The sequence below is a fragment of the Salvelinus fontinalis genome, chromosome 34 (genome assembly GCF_029448725.1).
Source record: "Salvelinus fontinalis isolate EN_2023a chromosome 34, ASM2944872v1, whole genome shotgun sequence".
Lineage (NCBI taxonomy): Eukaryota > Metazoa > Chordata > Actinopteri > Salmoniformes > Salmonidae > Salvelinus > Salvelinus fontinalis.
In genome coordinates this window covers 24,073,100-24,092,967 of record NC_074698.1, presented here as the reverse complement: position 1 = coordinate 24,092,967, position 19,868 = coordinate 24,073,100, and the positions used below count along the sequence as shown (strand labels likewise).

The 19,868-nt window shown below is 43.3% G+C and overlaps 1 protein-coding gene and 2 pseudogenes across 1 annotated transcript; 2 read left to right on the top strand and 1 right to left on the bottom strand.

Moving 5' to 3' along the window:
- Positions 1 to 4,384: 4,384 nt before the first annotated feature.
- On the bottom strand, positions 4,385 to 9,601 carry LOC129833549 (GTPase IMAP family member 8-like). The gene is made up of 5 exons (XM_055898226.1): positions 9,423 to 9,601; positions 7,828 to 8,502; positions 5,844 to 6,551; positions 4,968 to 5,642; positions 4,385 to 4,871 (listed from the first exon to the last, which is right to left on the bottom strand). The coding sequence occupies exons 1-5, from the start codon at positions 9,448 to 9,450 to the stop codon at positions 4,396 to 4,398; spliced, it is 2,562 nt and encodes an 853-aa protein (XP_055754201.1). The 5' UTR covers positions 9,451 to 9,601; the 3' UTR covers positions 4,385 to 4,395.
- A 1,706-nt stretch (positions 9,602 to 11,307) lies between these two features.
- On the top strand, positions 11,308 to 14,770 carry LOC129833548 (migration and invasion enhancer 1-like; annotated as a pseudogene).
- Positions 14,640 to 17,628, top strand: LOC129833546 (migration and invasion enhancer 1-like; annotated as a pseudogene).
- Positions 17,629 to 19,868: the final 2,240 nt, after the last annotated feature.

Genomic DNA, 19,868 nt, shown 5'->3' with positions numbered 1-19,868 from the left:
GGTTGAAGAGGTGCTGTCGCGCCTTCTTCACCACACTGTCTGTGTGGGTGGACCATTTCAGTTTGTCCATGATGTGTACGCCAAGGAACATAAAACGTTCCATCTTCTCCACTGCTGTCCCGTTGATGTGGATAGGGGGGTGCTCCCTCTGGTGTTTCCTGAAGTCCACGATCATCTCCTTTGTTTTGTTGACGTTGAGTGAGAGGCTGTTATCCGGACACCACACTCCGAGTGCCCTCACTTCCTCCCTGTAGGCTGTCTCGTTGTTGGTAATCAAGCCTACTACTGTTGTGTCGTCTGCAAACTTGATGATTGAGTTGGAGGCGTGCATGGCCACGCAGTCATGGGTGAACAGGGAGTACTGGAGGGGGCTGAGAATGCTCAAGCTTAATGATGAGCCAGGTTCATCCAGGGTCTCGAGCTTCATGACGAGCTTGGAGGGTACTATGGTGTTGAATGCTGAGCTATAGTCAATGAACAGCATTCTTACATAGGTATTCCCCTTGTCCAGATGGGATAGGGCAGTGTGCAGTGTGATGGGGATTGCATCATCTGTGGACCTATTGGGGTGGTAAGCAAATTGCAGTGGGTTAAGGGTGACAGGTAAGGTGGAGGTGTTATGATCCTTGACTAGTCTCTCAAAGCACTTCATTATGACAGAAGTGAGTGCTGCTGGGTGATAGTCATTTAGTTCAGTTACCTTTGCATTCTTGGGTAAGCCAAGCGGTCTCTGTTTCAGGCCAGGTGCCAACCAATCACAGCCGATTTATCGCCCAACACACAATTTTAGGAACTGGGCCTGACCACAAGCCTTATCCTGTTCCCCCAATAGAATCCTTCTGAATCCTTCTGGGTCCCATGGCATATTTTGAAAGCTTCACTATTGTTTGTTATTATATCGATCTAAATAAAAAATGTGTAGATAAACATTATGACAGTTGTGTCCAGCAGCTTTTTAATACCACCTTGTTTTTATTCATATGAAATCAGAGAGCATATGCATATTAAGATGCACTCTTTATCGGGTATAGAAGTTCAGGCCTCCCCCTGATCTACAGCGTACCACCTCAGACAGACATCGACCCTTTGGGGGGTCATGACATTGGAGCGTGGAGAGGGGAAGGGAAGGATGGCTGATTATTTTTTACGGAGTCTAAATCATCCCTCTCTCTCCCTTCCTCCATGCCTGCTTCTCTCCCTACCTCCTTTTCCCATCCTCTCTCTCCACCTGGAAAAATAGCAGGCGGTGAAACGTGATTCCGTATGTGTGTGTGTGGGGGGGGGTCGCTGGGCTGGTCGCTGGGCTGTCCTACTAATGGAGATGAATGTGGGCTCAGGACTGTCTCCTGGGCCAAACAGCCACTGCACCGCCATCACGCTGAGAGAACCATTTCTCTCCAGCTTCCGTCCAAGCTGCAAATCTTTTTTAATGAGTGGGGAGGGCTGAGACTCACAACTGGAGCTGTAAGATTGGGGGGGGGGGGAATAGAGAGAGGAAGAGAAGAATAGTGATTGGAAGACTATCCTATGCTGAGTCGCTAGAACACGCTAACATCTGCTTTACAGGGATGGAGTATTTTCAACCTAACTTCCGTTTCCCCTGAAAATTGGAAGTGGGAACTTCGCTCAGATGTCTTTCTATGCCTGCTACGTTAGGCTACTGGAGGCTAAAGGAGGATTGATGATAAAGCAAGAGAGCGAGAAAGAGAGGGAGGAGTGGATAAAAGGGGTATTGATATTCATGAGGGAATAATGCAGTGAGATGCAGAGAGAGACTGACAGAGATAAAGAGATCATGATTGCAAACAAGTCACCTCTGGCTCACTGTGGGAGGAAGCCTTGCAAACACCAAATCTGCTCATCACCACTCTTTTCCTTCCTCCTCCCTTGTACACTCTTAGAAAAAAAGGTGCTGGAACCTAAAAGGGTTCTCCGGCTCTCCCCATAGGAGAACCTTTCCACAGAGGGTTCTATATGGAACCCAAATGTGTTCTCCTTTGGGGACAGCTGAAGAACCCTTTTGGAACCCTTTTTTCCCTAAGAGTGGAGTTTATATCTGTTGTTTGAGAGTCATGGTTCATATTACAACATATTAAAACATCCCATATCCTCTCTGTTTACCATGTTGTACTTACTCTCCTTTCTCTCCAGTCCAGGCTATGCTGGGATGGCAGTCACAACCCTCTCTCTCATTGGCCAGTAAGGTGGGCGGTGGGGAGATGCACTCTGAACACACCAGATGGGACCCTCCTCACTCTCTCCAAGCACTCTGGGGATCGCTGCATAATGCATGCTCCCAGAATGGAACTTCTAGTCTGAGTAGGGAAAAACACACCAGGCCAGGGAAGAGACTGGATGCAGAGGCTATGTGTCAAAAATAAAACAAGTGCATTTATGCCCCAAAAGCCTCACTTTGTGGCTGTGGGATTTCTTTACTCTAAAATAACCCAGTGTTGCTAATAACAAAGGTGAATATTGGATGTAGAGAGTTAAACTAGAGGTTGACAAAAAAACAGTATTGAGAGGAAAGTATAATTGTCTGGCTGGTTTTTGGCCTAAGTTTCAGCAATTCTACAATGTCTGAGTATCAATATTTTTTACAGTACTGCCTATCTGGTGTATGTGACAATAAAACATCTATTTTTTCATCAATCTGTCAACGTTGTAACCTTGTTCAGAGGGTCAACAAAAAATAGAGGGTCAAAAAAATAATAGCTTGGCAAAAAAAATTTTTTTTATGTCTTCCCATTTCAGGATTTCAACTAAAATTGCCCTATAAAAACACTTTACTTTGAGGTTCTTACATGTTGGCTTTAAAAGTAGATAGAGATTGACCTTGACTGCACCAGGCTTTGCAAAGTGTTTACTTACCCAGCCAGAAATCTATTAGCCGCTGTATGTGTCTGTGTGACTCATCTCTCTGGCTCTTGGGCAAATTCTGAAAGGGTTTAGAAATGTAGCCTTCCAGCTTTATGGTATTCTCAGCTAACACAATGTCTGGTCTGCCTGAACCAACTTCCTGTTTTTCATTAACTGGAGATTGAAGGTAATTTAGGACATGCTCTGTTTCTGCATATCTCTCTCTCACTTGCTCTCTCTCTCCCCTCACTCTCTCCTGTGCAGTCTCTCCCTATTCCTCCCCCTTTCTCTCTCACTCTCTTTCTCTCTCTTTTTCTCTCCCTCTCACACACCTCAGCATGTTGCAAGATGCAGAGCAATTGTGAATAGCACCTGAAGTGTTTCCTAACCATGTGACCTGAAGAGGAAAAACTCCATGCCCTTATTTATGAACAGTAGCTACCCAATGTGAAGACCTACAGTATTTCCCTTCCAGTTGTGAATCAGCCCAGTTCTACTGTACATGTTCTGCTTCTGCTGTAGAGAGATGAGTCATCAGCCAGTGGGCTGAGGCTGGGGCTGCAGCACCTGCAGACAGTCACCACACCACAGCACAGTCAGACAGTTTTTCATCCTCAGCTTACCCACCACCTAAGAGGGTCACGGCTCTCAGTCTTTGTTGCTGTCAATTCTTTTTACATTGACTCGAACAAGTCATTCCATGAGCAAACACAAAAAAAGAGTCGCCCCTTGGATGGTATGATATGTTTCATGATGTAATATGTTACTTTTATGGCATGACACGTGCTATCATCTGGACCCTGATATGTCTGTCTTTATACAAGCCTCATAAGATAAATAAAATGATCATCTAGGAAATGATCAACAATAACTGATTTAAAATGACTGGTATCTTGCATAATAATGTAGTGAAATATTTCATGTAGTGAATAGATACAGTAACCTATGCAGGAGACCAACCCCCCACAATTGCTTGTCAGAGGGCTCCCCCTTGTGGAAACACATGACATCATGAAGTTAATATACTGCCTCACCATTAGCATTAACTCCATCAATAAATCAATACTGTTAATTAGTTGTTACCTGAACAATGATGTTAGGGCATATTTAGATAAAACAAACCAATCTATAACTTATCATTTATGTTATTGTTGAACATCTCTCCTCTAGCAACTTTCCTCCACTTCTGCCTCCCCTGCATCAGAGGGAACAGCAGGCTTTTGTGTTGCTATACTTTTGTCCCTGAGTTCCTGTATGATGTCACAGCTGTGATCCAGACTCTGTCTGAGGTCCAGCAAGTCTCTCTGCATGCCTTCCAGGATGTCCAGCTTAGACAGCTTCTTGTCAATGGATGACAGCACCTCCTGGCCACCATTATTTACAAGATCCTCCCCAACATCATTCAGCTCTGGGCTGTTGCTGGTGAGACAGTCCTCCTCCTCTACTATGAAAGCCCCCATGGTTTTCTTCCACACCATTTCAAAATAGGAGTCAATGAAGGATTCAAGCTCCTCCAAATTACTGTTCCCCCATTGGTCAATCAAGGCCTGCAGGCCTCCTGTTCTGGCAATCTCCTTGAGGAGCCTGGGGGTGTCCACGGGACTGTGTATCCACAATGTCTTCCTGTTTCTTCACCAGCATTCTTTCTGGTTCTTTGGGTTGCTCGACCAGGAGGAGAGCTTGGTGTCCTGGAGAGAACAGGGTGACCGGTTTTCTACCATTCTGTCCATTCCATCTCAGATGATGGCTCTGAGTAGGTCCAGTGTGGAGACAGTCTGGGAGGTTCACCACTAGCGTCTGTCTGCCCCCCATGTTCCACATCAGCCCCTTCTGATTCCCCTGAAGCACACTGGCCATGCAGGACAGAAACCCCTCCACATCCAGGATGGAGTGATTTGCTTCAGTCCACCATCCTCCGCTGGCTTCTGGTAGTGCCAACTCCTGTCCACCAAAGTCTGGGGCTCCTGAGTCATCTGGGGTTAGAAGGTCCTCTGAACTAGCCACCTCACACACTGCAACACAAGAGAGAGCTCTGTCAGAATAAATAGTAAATACATCATGAAATGATGCACTGTAAGTTCTATCTAATGTACATCAGTCTTGCTTACCATCATGAAAGGGAGCATCTGTGTGGTTTGCTACAAGGACCTCTATGCCCTCTCCCATCACTCCATCCATATCTGGCTTCTGCATCACTGTGAGACTCTTCCCAACCTGTTCTCTTCTCTGTAGAACCTCCAACCTCTCCTCCACCAGCATCTCCTCTATCTTCTGTAGCAGCTCAGTGACCTGTGCACCAGTCCCCTGGCTCCTATTGTCCAACACGTGATATCTGTTGCCACACTTCTCGACAAGCCTCTGGAGGGGCTCTCCCTCACTCTCGATGCGCTGCTCGATGGTCGTGTCCCCCAGCCAGTCCCCAAAGGTGAATAGGACCATGGTTCTATTCCATACTTTCTCTCCGAGCGCCTCCAGGTGTTTTACTGCTGTTCTCCAGACAGTGTGGCTGAAGGAGGAGCTCACATTCACCACCACCAGGACCACAGTTACCCCAGAGGCTGAGGGAGACATCAGGGAGCCAGGACCCACTGACAGCCAGCCTGGTGGGTCCAAAACTGTTACAGTCTTACCCCTGACCTTTCCTTGTCCTTCCACACAGTCAGTGGCATGGCACCCTACTTTAAAGTGCTCTCTGCCCAGGATGGTGTTTCCAGCAGAGCTCCTGCCTGTGTTGCGGCCACTCAGCAGCATTATTCTCAGCTCTGAGGGACAGTAGAGCTCCCCTGTCACAAACAAATAAGAATACTGTCATGTATAACACGTCTGCTGTGGACATAAAATGTATGAATACAAAGTGTTTTATTCACATTGTCAGATTTAAAGCTCTATGAACGAATGGAAAATGTTCATCAAAAATATTTCACACCAATATGAATAGAATCAGACACCTAAAGTGCATTTTGAGAGAGATTGATTTAACTCACCTAATAGAGATCGGGCAGTCTCTCTTTGTTTCTGCCTCCTCGTCAGTCTCTCTCCTGCTCTTTTCTGTTCTTCCCTCCTCTTCTCCTCCAACTCCTGCAGAATGCCACCCTCAATCTTACAGTAACAACTGCTGTTGCATGACATCAGTTCCTCAATCTTTCTCATCAGTTCCATAACCTGAAATCCTGAGTTGCTTCTATTGTTGAGGACATGATACCTGTTGCCACACTTCTCCACAAGCCACTGGAGGGCCTCTCCCTCACTCTCAATGTGCTGCTCGATGGTTGTGTCTCCCAGCCAGTCCCCAAAGTTGAACAGGACGATGATGTGAGCCCAGACTGTGTCTGTGATGAGCTCTAGGTGCTCCTGCACAGCTCTCCTGTAGGTCTCTGTGAAGGACCGGTCCACACGCACCATCAGCAGGAGGGCATGTGGACCAGGGGAGCAAAGAGATACACTACACACTATCTCCTGTCTGTCAAAAACAGGACTATCCTGAGAGAAGTAATTCATCCACCAGCCTGGAGTGTCCACTACAGTGACTTGTCTCCCAGAAACATCCCCTGCTCCCACCATGCATTGCGCTGTTCTCCTTCTGACCTCAAAGCTTCCTCCTTGACCCAGGATGGTGTTTCCTGCTGAACTCTTCCCTGAGCCCCGAGCTCCAAGCAGCACGACTCTGATTTCGGAGAGATGACATGACTCCCCTGGTAGAAAAGAAGGAAACAATGCAACATCATAATAGATAGTGCTTTACGCTGTCATTTTTTACAAGGAGCACATGTGCGCCTAAGTTGGAAAATGTAGGAGCACAATGAGAAATATTGTTTTATTTTTTATTTCACCTTTATTTAACCAGGTAGGCCAGTTGAGAACAAGCTCTTATTTACAACTGCGACCTGGCCAAGATAAAGCAAAGCAGTGCGACACAAACAACAACACAGAGTTTCACATGGAATAAACAAAAGTACAGTCAATAACACAATAGAAAAAGTCGATACACAGTGTGTGCAAAGGGCATAAGGAGGTAAGGCAATAAATAGGCCATAGTAGCGAAGTAATTACAATTTAGAAAATTAACAAGGGAGTGATAGATGTGCAGATGATGATGTGCAAGTAGAAATACTGGTGTGCAAAAGAACAAAAAAGTCAATAAAAACAATATGGGGATGAGGTAGGTAGTTGGATGGGCTATTTATAGATGGGCTGTGTACACCTGTAGCGATCGGTAAGCTGCTCAGATAGCTGATGCTTAAAGTTAGTGAGGGAGATATAAGTCTTCAACTTCAGCGATTTCTGCAATTCGTTTCAGTCATTGGCAGCAGAGAACTGGAAGGAAAGGCGGCCAAAGGAGGTGTTGGCTTTGGGGGTGACCAGTGAGATATACCTGCTGCAGCGTGTGCTACGGGTGGGTGTTGTTATGGGGACCAGTGATTTGAGATAAGGCGGAGCTTTACCTAGCAAAGACTTATAGATGACCTGGAGCCAGTGGGTCTGGCGACGAGAGCATACAGGTTGCAGTGGTGGGTGGCATATGGGGCTTTGGTGACAAAACGGATGGCACTGTGATAGACTGCATCCAGTTTGCTGAGTAGAGTGTTGGAGGCTATTTTGTAAATGACATCGCCGAAGTCGAGGATCGCTAGGATAGTCAATTTTACGAGGGTATGTTTGGCAGCATGAGTGAAGGAGGCTCGGTTGCGAAATAGGAAGCCGATTCTAGATCAATTTTGGATTGGAGATCTAGAAGGAGAGTTTACAGTCTAGCCAGACACCTAGGTATTTGTAGTTGTCCACATTTTGAGGTAATAAAGCTAGAATCCTTCATTTTTGAATTACAGGTCTCACAGCAAAATATTTTGGCACATATGTGAGTAAAATAGTCGCACTGTACAGCCCTGATAGAACAGAAACATTCTAAAATCTACTGTTGGCAATATGGCAAAGCATTGTGTCCTAAGAACCATCTCAGGGATAACTCACCATTGAGCAGAGATCTCTGTTTCTGCATCTTCATCAATCTCTGCTGAGCCCTTTGTTCCACTATCCTCTTCTTTTCCTCCACCTCTTGTAAAAACAGTCCCTCCATTTTAAAATAGCTGTCACTATCTTCTGTCACCAGTCTCTGCATCTTCCTGAACAGCTCTGTGATCTGATTTCCACCTGGTCCACTCTTCAAGTTGAGGCAGTGATACCTATGACTGCATTTCTCCACCAGCCACAGGAGGGCCGTGCCTCCTCTCTTGACTTGCTGCTCCATGTGCATGTGTCCAGGCCAGTCTCTGCAGGTGAAGACGACCATACAGTGACTCCACACTCTCTCACTGAGGAGGGCCAGGTGCTCCTCTACAGCCCTGCGACGCTTCTCACAGAACACTGAGTGTGCCTTAATGACGATAAGGAAAATATGGGGTCCCGGGGTGCACAGAGAGACACTGCGCACTATCTCCCTTTTCACCAGCTGAGGCGTGTCCTGCACCTTGAAGTCACACCACCAGCCAGGTGTGTCCACCACAGTAATCCACCCACCTGCCACCTTTCCCACCCTCCTAGAGCACGTGGTCCGCTCCTTGATGACAAACTCCTCCCTGTCCAGCAGCACATTGCCCACTTCGCTCTTCCCAGAGTTTCTGCCGCCAAGAAGGACAACTTTGAGGTCTGAGAGAGACACAAACAAGAGACATGAGAGGCCGAGTTACTGTTCATGCTAGTGCACATTTTGAGTTATACTGCCTGACATTAAGCTTCCATTTTAAAGGGACTGTCATTCCCACAATGATTAACTAATAAAAAAACACACACGTACAGTCGCAAGTACATACACAAACACACACACGTACAGTCACAGGTACACACACAAACACACACACTTATAGTCACAAGTACATACACAAACACACACACACATAGTCACAAGTACACACACAAACACAAACATGTACAGTCACATGTACATATATAAACACACACACATACAGTCACAAGTACAGTACATACACAAACAGACACAGATAGCATGCATGTGTGTATTACACCACTATGAAACTACTGATAACGTGGTGTATTGACAACTTGATCAGATATCTGTCACATGTTGCTTTATCGCACACAGTATGTAACTGCCACACACAGTATGTACCTGCCACACACAGTATGTACCTGCTACACACAGTATGTACCTGCCACACACAGTATGTACCTGCTACACACAGTATGTACCTGCCACACACAGTATGTACCTGCCACACACAGTATGTACCTGCTACACACAGTATGTACCTGCTACACACAGTATACATACAGTATATGGAGATATCATAAAAACATGAATAGTTGCTATAAGTAATGGTAATGTTGCCTAGAAATATCAGTACACGCACCACATTGATAGAAGAGGGCAGTTAATCATCTTAACTTACATTAAACTGGCCATGTTAGGGTTAGAGTAATACTTTTACACTGATTGATGCTAAAGTTATTAAAAACAACTTCACAAGCAATGTGTAAATTGTCCTTTATAAACCGTACAACCTTTTTCTCAAGTTGATATGTAAGACAATTGAGATGAAAAAACTTACCACATGTTGATGAATCTCTGGTTGCCATTTCTCTTGATCTTAAGCTTGATCTGTGCTTAGTTTCTCCCCAAAATTGTTACAATCCAACTAATTTTAGTCATGTCAATGCCCAATAACAGTCCTTTTACTTCTGGCTTACCACAGTCCTTTTACTTCTGGCTTACAACAAGTTCCTGAAAGACTGGGGTGTAGCTTTTACTCTGAAGGGTGTGGACACTTGCCTTGATAACTTGTGATCTCTTTATGAGTCTGAAGGTGGGCAGTAATAAGCAGTAATAATGTTGTGTTTATAACCAAATGGGACGAGTTGTGAAGTTGTAAATATGAATTGAATGCATGAGAATTAACTGAGAATAAAAATGGGTTTAGTAGAAAGCAGATTATTCAGTAGACATTCCTATCGGTCCTAGACTATGGCGACATCATCTATATAAATGCAGCTGCCACTTCATTAAAGCTGTTAGTTGCAGTTTATAATAGCGCACTGCGATTTATTACGGGCAACAATTTTAGTACTCATCACTGTATTCTCTACTAGAATGTTGGTTGGCCCTCTTTGATGACATGTAGGTTGATATATTGCTATGTTTTAATTTATAAAGCTCTTTTACAAAAAGACCCACTGTACTTAACATCATTACTAAACTTTAGACATACGAGCTACCACACCCGGTTTCAGGGATGGCTAACTCTAGAAATTCCTTTGGTCTCTACTGAGTTTTCTTGCACCTTAATTGTGGAACAATTGGCCTCTAGGCCAATTCAGAAAGCTGATTGAGGACCTTATTACTGATGAATGTGTTTGTTTTTTATGAACGTGTTTTTCTTTCTGCTTGCAATTTGTATTTATATTTTGATGTGTATTTTCTGTAATTTGTGTAATTCAGGGCTAATCTGTAAAATTAACCTTGGTCTCAGTATGACTCACTGATAAAATAAAGGTTAAATAAAGAAATGTACTTCCCGAAAATTGTAATTTCCTTAGTAGGTGATGTCAGAGTTCAGCATGTGGGAGAAGTTGGAGCTCAGGGATGACAGACGAGCTTCCCAATAGTAATTACCAGTTGGAGGGCCATTAAACTGGATTTTTACCAGTTGTATATGTGGTAAATACTACTTTCCCACTTGGTTATGAATGCAGCATAAGTAAGGAGCCAGCAATTTATTGCAGTTAAAGAGACATCAACAAGTCACTCCTCTGAGTCAGCATGCCTTGCAAAAGTAAAAGATAAGGAAGAAAAATACCCAATTTTATGACATGACTCATCCGTCTGAGATTGTCATCTGCCTAGCCCACCTTTGTCATTGATGCAGTACATCTGTACAGTTATTATCTTATGTTGACTTGCCCATGACAGAGAGGCAGTGTATACATCATGTTGTTAAGCATGTCTTAATGAATTGGTGCAGTCTGATTCCGATAGGTAAAAACTGCAATCTTGTGTAACGGATGTGAAATGGCTAGCGACTGTTGTTGATGTGTGCAGAGGGTCCATGGTTCGCGCCCGTGTCGTGGCGAGGGGACGCCGTAAAGTTATACTGTTACACTTGCATACCAAACATTCATTTTGACAGCATTCCTAGGACAAAAATGGCAAACTATGCAATGGACAGACAATTGTCCATTGTTTTAAAATACTGCTACTGCAATTGTTTTTTTGCTACAAAGTTGGATTGTTCATTGCAGTGTCACCAATAACGACCCAAACCTCACCTATATGTCTATAGTATTTGCCATTCAAACAGATTATAAATCATCTCAAAGAAGGGAAGAAGAAAGGGAAAGGATGGATGAATTTCAAAAGTATTGGAACAGGTCCCTGGTAGTATTTTCTTCCTGCTTTTTCTCGCTCCTCCCACCTCTGGTTACACCAACCAAAAGCATTTCTCTGCTCATACGCTTTAGCTAGCTAGTTAGCATTTTTAGCATCTGTGTTACACAATCGTGTCGTTAGGTCAAACCTGAATCAGCTCATCGAGAAGAAGGAACTAGCAAGCTAGCTAGTTTCTTCAACAGCCATGGGTGTGCAAGTCAAAGTCGAATACTGGTATGTTTATTTTCCATTTGTTGGATTATTCTCCCTTTTTTTAAGCAGCTCCCATGCGTTTTAGGTAGCTACTGTAGCTACAGTAACTAGCAGCTCGAACCAGCCACCTTCATAGCGCAGAGTGCCCACTCTTTTATTATGAAACGGGCTATGTTTTATGCTAGCTAACGTTAGTTGATGAATGTTTACTTTAGACATTGCTTGGACATTTCCCCCCAACTACTTTAGGGTTAATTATTCATCACTAAGCCATGTTTTTGTTTTGTCGTTGTCTTTAGCGGTGGATGAGGTTACGAGCCCCGCTATCAGGAGTTCGCGCGGTTAGTCACCGCGGAATTCACTGAAGCGGAAGTGTCGGGCTTCGTAGGAAGGCAAGGTAAGTTGGCCCTTTCCACATAGCCTACTACAGACAATACAGGTATGTACAGTGTTGATAAGTACACTAATAATGTGAAGCATTTTGACATCGTTACATGTTCTTTCTTCTGTGTAGCTATATACTCACTGGACAGTTTATTAGAGAGGTGTGTGTCACCCTCATGCCGAGTTAGTGCAAAGGCTGAGTGAGTAATGACAGTGCCGCCACACGGACCCCCCCCCCCCCCCCTGTGCCTCCAGAACGCCCTGAATTATTTGGGGAAAAATTGCTTCTTCAAGTCGGACACATTCCAAAGGGATGTTGGTCAACACTGATGCGACGGCATCATGCAGTTGCTGCAGTTTGGATCGTGGTATACCACCGCCATCAGCCTGTACCATTGACACCAGGCAGGATGGGTCCATGGACTCATGCTGCTTACGCCAAATCCTAACTCTGCCATCAGCATAAAGCAACAGGAACCGGGATTCGTCGGACCAGGTGATGTTTTTCCACTTCTCAATTGTCCAGTGTTGGCGATCGCGTGCCCACTGGAGACGTTTCTTCTTGTTTTTAACTGATATGAGTGGAACCCGGTGTGGATGTCTGCTGCAACAGCCCATCCGTGACAAGGATTGATGAGATGTGCGTTCTAAAATGCCATTCTACACACCACTGTTGTACTGCGCCGTTATTTGGCTGTTTGTGGCCCGCCTGTTAGCTTTTCCTTTGACCTCTCATCAATGAGCTGTATTTGCCCACAGAACTGCCGCTGACTGGATTGTTTTGGTTTGTTGCAACATTCTGGGGAAACCCTAGACACTGTTGTCGTTGAAAAGCCCAGGAGGCCGTTTCTGAGATGCTCGATCCGATGTGCTTGGCACCAACGATCATACCGCACTCAAAGTCACTTAGGTTACTCGTTTTGCCCATTCTTCTAACATCCAATCACACAGCAACTGAATGCCTCTGCCGGTCTGCCTGCTTTATACAGCTAGCCACGGCCACATGACTCACTGTCTGTAGAAGTGAACCATTTTCTGGGTGGTGTACCTAATAAACTGGCTGGTGAGTGTATGTCTCTACTATATTCTCAGACTACATTGTTTTCCTTGATTTGATGCTTTTGTTTCTGCAGGCAGTTTTGAGATTGAGATCAACGGGCAAGTAGTTTTCTCCAAGCTCGAAACAAGCGGCTTCCCATATGAAGACGACGTAAGTTGTTAACTTCTTACAAGGCTGTCATTTTAATGTCTGACACACTGTGTGTGTCAACTGCCAATGACTACCCCCAATGACACAAGATGTCTTGTCCCCCTGCAGATCATGGACGCTATACAGAAAGCCAATGATGGCAAGCCAGTGGAGAAGATCACCAAGAGCCGCCCGCCTTGTGTCATCCTGTAGATCTCCTCTCCCTCTATTCTCCAACCCTGCCCTCTCCTGACAGCAGCATGCTGAAGACAGGACAGTGCGCATCCATCACTGCCACTGTCATTACTCACTCAGCCTTTGCACTAACAGGGCATGAGGGTGACACACAACTCTCTGTTGAAACTACACTAGCAGAGTTTGACTAAGACCACTGTCTTTGATTTAGAGTACAACCTGTCGTAAGGTTTTGTTGTGCCTTCTCTCTCCCCTCTCTCTCTGCTCCCATTGAGGTGTTCCAGGACTTATATGATTACTGTAGCCCAAAGCTGAAAGGTTTATAGTATGATGACCCCAGTCCTGGCAGCTCCTATGTTATGGGATCAGAGAAATGGAGGAGACCGTAAGATCGAGGGGCAGACGGGTTGGGGGGAGCACCCTATTATATTCCAAAAGCCTCATTGCCTGGCAGACAGTTACTGCCTGATTGTTCTAATTCCTCTCAAATAATACAGCACCATCATTGGCCAGACATAAACAAAGTTTTGATGAATGTAAAAGATAAATGTCATTGAGTACCAAAAGCAAGAAGGGAAGGAGCTCAATTATTTTCAGCCCTCTGAAAATAATTCTATCAATGTCGGAACTTGGATGTAATCAGGGGTTTTTTCTTCAGTTTTGTCCATCTTATAGCTAATCTGCCTGGAGCATTCCAGGCAGTGTCTTTAACAGTGAACTATATCTCTGTTTTGAACTGTTCTCTTTAGCAGAAACGTGAGAAACACTGTAGTATCCAAACCTCTTGTGAATTTGCAATTGTATACTGCCACTGAATCATAGATAATGCATTTTCATTGACTCAGTGGCTTTTATATATGATCAGCTTTACTATTAGTAGAGCTGATCTTGCAAGTAGATAAATCCTTTGTTGTTTTGAAAGCCATCTCTCACTGGTCTGTCTATCACTAACGACACCTCATCAGCCTCTGTTTATGCGCACAGTTTATTGAAAATCATCTCTGAATACTATTTTTTTCTGTTTCCCATGGCTGTCAAGTATGATACCCATTAGGAGAACTTCTATCACAAAATAAAGTTATGGATTATTTAACTGTATAAATATGTTAGTATTGTTTTAACTTGTCATGCTCAAAACTACTTAACATGTTTTTTCTTCTCTTTGTTTCACTTCTGTAATAACTACTCAACTCCATTAGAATGGAGAACATGTCCGTTCTAAAGGGCTATGTGACAACATATTACCATATTATTAGAGTATTGGCTCATTCACAGGTCTGAACTCTCCATACAGTACGTCCCCATGGCAACATAGCACCTCAGGTGTGTTACTCAGGTCTCAGTAATTACTCTCTTGTTGATGCTCACATTCAGACATCGAATGCCACTGTCATGTGATCATTCTATGGGGGAACAGCTGTAGGCTACACCCACGCTGTAATGTCAACACAGAGCCAGCCATGACAACTGCAGTAGGAAGAGAAAAGCCTTTGGAGCAAGAAGCATCTTGGTACGTTTGCATTGATTAAACCCTGCTGACTGGCTACAGTAAAGTGTGTCCGAGTTTTTCTTCCTGTATTGAATGTGTTAAGCAGGTTTGCGGTCAATTTTAATTAATTAGAGTCAGGAAGTAAACTGAAATTATAATTCCACATTGAATAGATGTTCAGGGCAATTGGAATTTACATTTCAGTTTTCTTCCTGAATTAACTGGTGTTCAGCTCAAAATACCACTACCATCAAGCTAGCTATGTACTTCTGTTAACTGAAATGTTTCCAACTCATTCTGAGTAGGAATAGATCCTCTCAGATATGACATTTTGTGGAGGTGTTGTTCCTGCATGTTATGGTCTTGACATGGAATCCAATACCCTGCCCAGCTATATTATTGTCACAATACACGTTTCAATGTTTTTCTAGAACTTATCCATTACCATAGAAAATGATAGAAACTTCAAATAACTCAGGATGATGAGCCTTTGGTGTCTCGATTGTCAATGGTTTTTGTTTTTGCAATGTTTTATTGTTTACATGAAAAGACCGTTAACTATCATGTAGTAACTTGCCTGTTTCAGTTGATCACTGGCCCAACCCTACCTGGGACAGTTAACGTGTAATCCAATATACCATATTAGACTTACTTATAACTAAGGAGGCAGGTTACGATTGCTGCTATTGTATTTTCATATTGAGGTTTCTTACTCCAACCTCAGTCATCTGGGCAAAACACCTTTACATCAGCGAAGCACAATCAAGAAGAAAGGAGTGAGAAGAAGAATCTGGGTCAAAAGCCATGGGTGTGGTGCAGATCAGAGTGGAGTACTGGTAGGTTTATATTCATTTATATCTGGGAGGATGCGTTTGATTAACAAAGAGGCCGGAAACTGGAAGTCATGGAACATTTCCATTATGCAAACTATGGAAATATGGCAACTGCCATACCTTTTAACACTCAGGTTGAGTCTGTATGTTGTATGTTTTTATGCCGTTTTAATTATTCATCACAGTTTTGGTTTTCTATCACTGTTTCAGTGGCCAATGAGGGTACGAGCCCCGCTACAAGAAACTTCAGCAGGCTGTTGCTGTGGAGATTCCTGAGGCGGAGGTGTCAGGCTTTGTAGGACGAAAAGGTCAGCTGGATAACCAATCAATCACATTTATTTTATAAAGACATTTTTACATCAGCTGTTGTCACAAAGTGCTATACAGAAACCCAGCCTAAATCCCCAAAGAGCAAGCAATGCAGATGTAGAAGCACAGTGTCTACAGTGAAATGTATTGTTGTCATATTTACCTATTCTTTTTGGTAAAATACCAGTTTTCATACCTGTTTTGTGTATGTGTCCATCAAGGTTAAACCTACATTTGTTTTGAAGAGAAGTGTGATGCTGTTGTTTCTGCAGGCAGCTTTGAGCTGGAGATCAACGGGGAGCTGGTCTTCTCCAAGCTGGAAACAGGTGGCTTCCCCATGGAAAAGGATGTGAGTAAAGGAAGCTTTCTCCTCTGAAGTTGCAGAACTGTCAACTTCAGACAGTTTGTTTACATCACTGAAATTGACACAAATGTTTTGAAATCTACACAAATGGTCTCAACAATGTGTATGCCCCTTCAGGTCAGGGATGCTCTCCAGAACACCTATGGTGGCAAGCAAGTGGAAAAGTGGACCAGAAATCGCTCACCTTGTGTCATCCTGTAGATCTCAGTTCCCTCCATCCTCCAACAGTTATCACTCAGACCAATGCTGCTGTCTGTCACCACTCACACAGCAGAGACTCCTTTCTGTTCCTTCTCTCTCTCTGCTCCCATTGCAGTGTTCCAGGACATTATATGATTACTGTAGCCAAAAGCTGAAAGGTTTATAGTATGATGAACCCAGTCCTGGCAGCTCCTATGTTATGGGATCAGAGAAAGGGAGGACATGTGAAGTCTGGTTGGGTGGAACTTCCTTATTCCAGATCTTCTATGCCTATCTGTTTACAGCACCATCATCAGCCAGATAAACGATCAATTTGAGCTGCTGAAGCCTGTCTCGCGTTGTGTTACTGTGTATTGATCTCCCATATTGCAACTGATGCTTTGCAATTAGCTTTAAGTAGAACTGGTCAGTTGAGTAGATTAATTGCTAGTTATGGTAATGAAGGCCACCACCCACTGGTCTGTCTGCTACACTAACCAGACATCAGCCCATGTTCATCACACGCCATTTGAATTATCATCGCTGAATACTGTTATTGATGGCTGATGACAATGTTTGATACCCACTGACAGGACTTCAATCTCAAAATAAAATGACAATGTTTGATACCCACTGGGAGGACTTCAATCTCAAAATAAAATGACATTGTTTGATACCCACTGAGAGGACTTCAATCTCAAAATAAAATGACATTGATACCCACTGAGAGAACTTCAATCTCAAAATAAAATGACATTGTTTGATACCCACTGAGAAGACTTCAATCTCAAAATAAAATGACATTGTTTGATACCCACTGAGAGGACTTCAATCTCAAAATAAAATGACATTGTTTGATACCCACTGAGAGGACTTCAATCTCAAAATAAAATGACATTGTTTGATACCCACTGAGAGGACTTCAATCTCAAAATAAAATGACATTGTTTGATACCCACTGAGAGGACTTCAATCTCAAAATAAAATGACATTGTTTGATACCCACTGAGAGGACTTCAATCTCAAAATAAAATGACAATGTTTGATACCCACTGAGAGGACTTCAATCTCAAAATAAAATGACATTGTTTGATACCCACTGAGAGGACTTCAATCTCAAAATAAAATGACATTGTTTGATACCCACTGAGAGAACTTCAATCTCAAAATAAAATGACATTGATACCCACTGAGAGAACTTCAATCTCCAAATAAAATGACAATGTTTGTTTTCTTCCTAATTGTGGTCATGTTCAGAACCCAGGCTTTACTGGCAACGCAGGCAGAACCCAGGCTTTACTGGCAACACAGGAGGAAGGAGGAGACCGCAACCATACAGACACTTGTTTTCACTGAGGCACATTTGTACACTAGAGGGTGACACAGGCAAAATCCTTTGCCTACAGTTTTCTATTACTTGCCATACTCAACTCAATGTTAAAAAGTCCTATTCTGTGAAGTGATATTTGCTGGATTAGTTTTCACATGTATCTGACTTCTACAGTATGTTCTGCGTTGTGAACTGTCTGTTGAATTCCCTTTGCTTGGTTGATGGTTTTGCACTTTGGCCCTTTATGAGTTTCTGCTCCTTGGGTGGTAAGTGGCTGACACTGGCTAGGTGGGTCCAGGGTACAGGCTCTGGTAAGGAGTGATAATTCATGCAAGCCTGCTTGCTCTATGCCTGATAGAGCCTATCGTCTCAGTCTATGAGCTCCATAGTACTGTCACCGTCTCTGCCGCCCATTTTGTGCCACACAATTCCCCCATCAGAACTTTATGAATTGAAGCATTCAAAATTAGCATTGTATAATTCATACATGATTGGGTTGCCATGATAATTTTTGCAAGAGACCCCTCCATACCAGTCAACAGTAATTTCTCAACTCTGTGAAGTATGAATTTTTATGGTGTTATTGGTTTGTCATATGATTTGTTAGAGGAGATTCCCTCCTGCATCGGTTTCGATCAATTATGAAGCTGGTAAGTGACTGTATGTCACAAGAAGGATGCAACCAACAGCCTCTGTAGTTTGTCAATATTGTAGCTAATGGCCGGGAATACATTGTTCCTTGTGGGGATTGAACCAAGGACACCATGACTCCCAAGACAAACAATCCCAAGAGAATTATGTCCTCATCTATGTTCTGCATATTACATACGATAATGCTAAAGAGGTACAGTACAGAGGCATATGGACACAGCAGATGGACCTCCACTATTAATGATAACTGCCCTGTGTCACAGCAAAATCCCTATTTGCTCTATGTCTGTCTGTCTCTCTTTCTCTCTCAGGCTTCTCCCCTTTTGATTTGTCCTATTATTTATTGTTTTCTCAGTAATTCAATACCTTTGATACTCCCTCAACAAGACACACTATTATCATTCCCAGAATGCTTCAGTTCCTGCTTATAACATTTAATTTACATATACATAACATAAAAGGCTGATCAGATCACATGTTCACAATGAGTACATTACAATACCATTTAGCTCTGAGACAGCTATGGGGAAAAATAGTGAATGCAAAAGCCCAAGTGCAGTGAACATCTAGAGCCCTGAAATTCAACTTGAAGCCTTGAAGACAGTTCCACTCCATTTCTTCATTGTTCCCCTCTAATAAGGGACCGATTTAGACCTGGGACACCAGGTGGGTGCAATTAATTATCAGGTAGAACCGAAAACCATCAGGCTCCGGACCTCATAGGGCAAGAGATGAGTACCCCTGCTCTAAAGTAAACACATGGGTGTGGTCCACTGCTTATCTAGTAACCCCTCTGTCATGAGCATGGATGAACACACTGTCATATTTCTCATTTCCAATTCATGCTTTTAACAGATTGATTCAGTATTAATTGACTACTGGCAAGAATGGTGGTGGTGCATCAATAACATTTGCGTTTAAAGTAACAATAGTTGTTGAGTGGTAACAGGGGATGTTATTGATTTCCTCAAAGTTACCTCGCCAAAAAAAAGAAAGATCCAACAAGCATTGAGCCATTTAATAAAAATGTATTTCATACCGGGCTTTACGGTTTTTCAATTACAAGGGCCAGCATTTACAGTAGTATAAACATTTTGTTATTTCCCTTACAGCAGGTGCACAAAATAGAGAAAGTTCCTCACGCAAAGCTGGAGAGATCGTTCATACAGGTATTCAGATACAAATACAGATACAGTATGTTGTGTGTTTTGTAGAATCAGAGCAAATGGAAATAGAGTTAAATATTTCAATCTCTGTTCATCTCATTACAAGTCCGGATGGATGTTCCTCTCCTCTCTCATAGAGGTATGGTACAGGTCACCCACAGACCCCCACCATCAGGCTCTCTGTATTTGGATACACAAGATATATTTACTTGTTTCATTGTATGTTGCTGTCATGAGTTTCTAGTGTTTGAAAACCAAGACCCAATCAAGGTCCTAAATGGATCAAGGTTGATCAGATGGTCTGAACATTAAGCCACAGGGTGATGGGG

Coding starts and splice junctions, on each gene's coding strand:
- LOC129833549 (XM_055898226.1), bottom strand. CDS start 9,450: ATGGCAACCAGAGATTCATCAACATGTG. Junction 6,552..7,827: donor ACAGAGATCTCTGCTCAATG/GTGAGTTATCCC, acceptor CTTTTCTACCAG/GGGAGTCATGTCATCTCTCC. Junction 5,643..5,843: donor GACTGCCCGATCTCTATTAG/GTGAGTTAAATC, acceptor TGTTTGTGACAG/GGGAGCTCTACTGTCCCTCA.